At 49.4% G+C, this 1,395-nt stretch overlaps 1 protein-coding gene across 6 annotated transcripts in view; it reads right to left on the bottom strand.

Annotated features, from left to right (window-relative positions):
• FAM122B (family with sequence similarity 122B) overlaps positions 1-1,395 on the bottom strand; it is a 22,231-nt gene that overhangs the window by 19,061 nt on the left and 1,775 nt on the right. For all 6 annotated transcript variants that reach the window (XM_010858582.1, XM_010858577.1, XM_010858568.1 and 3 more), the window contains exon 2: positions 385-463. In XM_010858582.1, coding sequence (XP_010856884.1) covers positions 385-463 — 79 coding nt within the window. The remainder of the gene's footprint in view (positions 1-384; positions 464-1,395) is intronic.

Genomic DNA, 1,395 nt, shown 5'->3' on the forward strand with positions numbered 1-1,395 from the left:
TATAAGCAGTGTGCCTAGCTGCTGCTGCTGCTAAGTTGCTTCAGTTGTGTCCGACTCTGTGCGACCCCATAGACGGCAGCCCACCAGGCTCCCCTGTCCCTGGGATTTGCCAGGCAAGAACACTGGAGTGGGTTGCCATTTCCTTCTCCAATGCATGAAAGTGAAAAGTGAAAGTGAAGTCGCTCAGTCGTGTCCGACCCTCAGCGAACCCATGGACTGTAGTCTTCCAGGCTCCTCCGTCCATGGGATTTTCCAGGCAAGAGTACTGGAGTGGGGTGCCATCACCTTCTCCGGTGGTGCCTAGCACATCATCTCAAAAAAGAACAACATTTGAAAGTGTCTCCTCCAATCCCAACCACTAAGGATACTTACTCCTATACTTACCAAGTTGTGACGGCTCATGACAGTTGTACTATTCCTCCGAGCTCTAAACGTGTAAGGTTGAAAAACCTGTGAAAGGTCACTGGAAAGTAAAAAATAAAATGATTTATGTCTTCTCATATAAGATATCCTTTGGCTGTATGAATGCCAGTTCTCTGGTTAACACTGAAGTCTTCGATGGCCCCTCAACTCCTCACTCTCCTCTGCAGAACGTGCCCAGTGGTGTGCTGTGGAAGAGGCTGGCTGAGATACTGGTCTCCTCTGGGCTGGGGGACAGCTAGAAGAGGTATGGGGCGGAGCTCCAGACTGGTTGTCTCTAGTTCCTTCTGGTCAGAATTCACGCCCCCAAACCAGTTACCACCAGACACCAGTAACCTCATCTGTTTACCCCAGAGGACCTACCTGTAAACGTTACTGCCTACGTGTGCTGTCACGTGAATAGGGCTGGGGAGCCCTCATGCCCAGTAGGAACCCTATCAGCACATCTCCCCCTGTTGCCCTAAACACTTGTGCTACTCTGGAACCCTGCTGTTCAACTGTATCAACAGACCTGGAGATTTGCTCACGTTGCCCCTTCTGCCTCAAATGCCCTCCCTCCCACCACTCTCTGTCAAAACCCTTCCTATCCTTCAATAGCCATCTCAGATCCCAGACCCTCCACAAGCCTCTCTTCATTCCACAAACCTAATGCTATCATTCCCTTCTTTGCACCCAAAGAGTACAATGGGAAACCAGATGCTTCTTGAGACATCAACTTCACCTTTTATTAAAGGCAAGTTTTACACCCTTGGGAGAGGTGTTTTGGTCACCCTTGCAGTCCTGAGCAGAGTACCATGCCCAGGACAAGAGGTGAAGAAGGATTTTCAAGGCCGAACTGGATTGGGCTTCCAGGAATGGTGGAGACCACCTAATCCAGCTCTCTGAAATTTTAAATTAGAAAACAGAGACTCAGAAAGGCTAAGTGACTCATTCCTAATCATAGCCAGTTAGGGAGAAAATTGGGACTAGGCCTGG

The sequence above is a fragment of the Bison bison genome, unplaced genomic scaffold, assembly GCF_000754665.1.
Source record: "Bison bison bison isolate TAMUID 2011002044 unplaced genomic scaffold, Bison_UMD1.0 scf7180017855312, whole genome shotgun sequence".
In the NCBI taxonomy this organism is placed as follows: domain Eukaryota; kingdom Metazoa; phylum Chordata; class Mammalia; order Artiodactyla; family Bovidae; genus Bison; species Bison bison.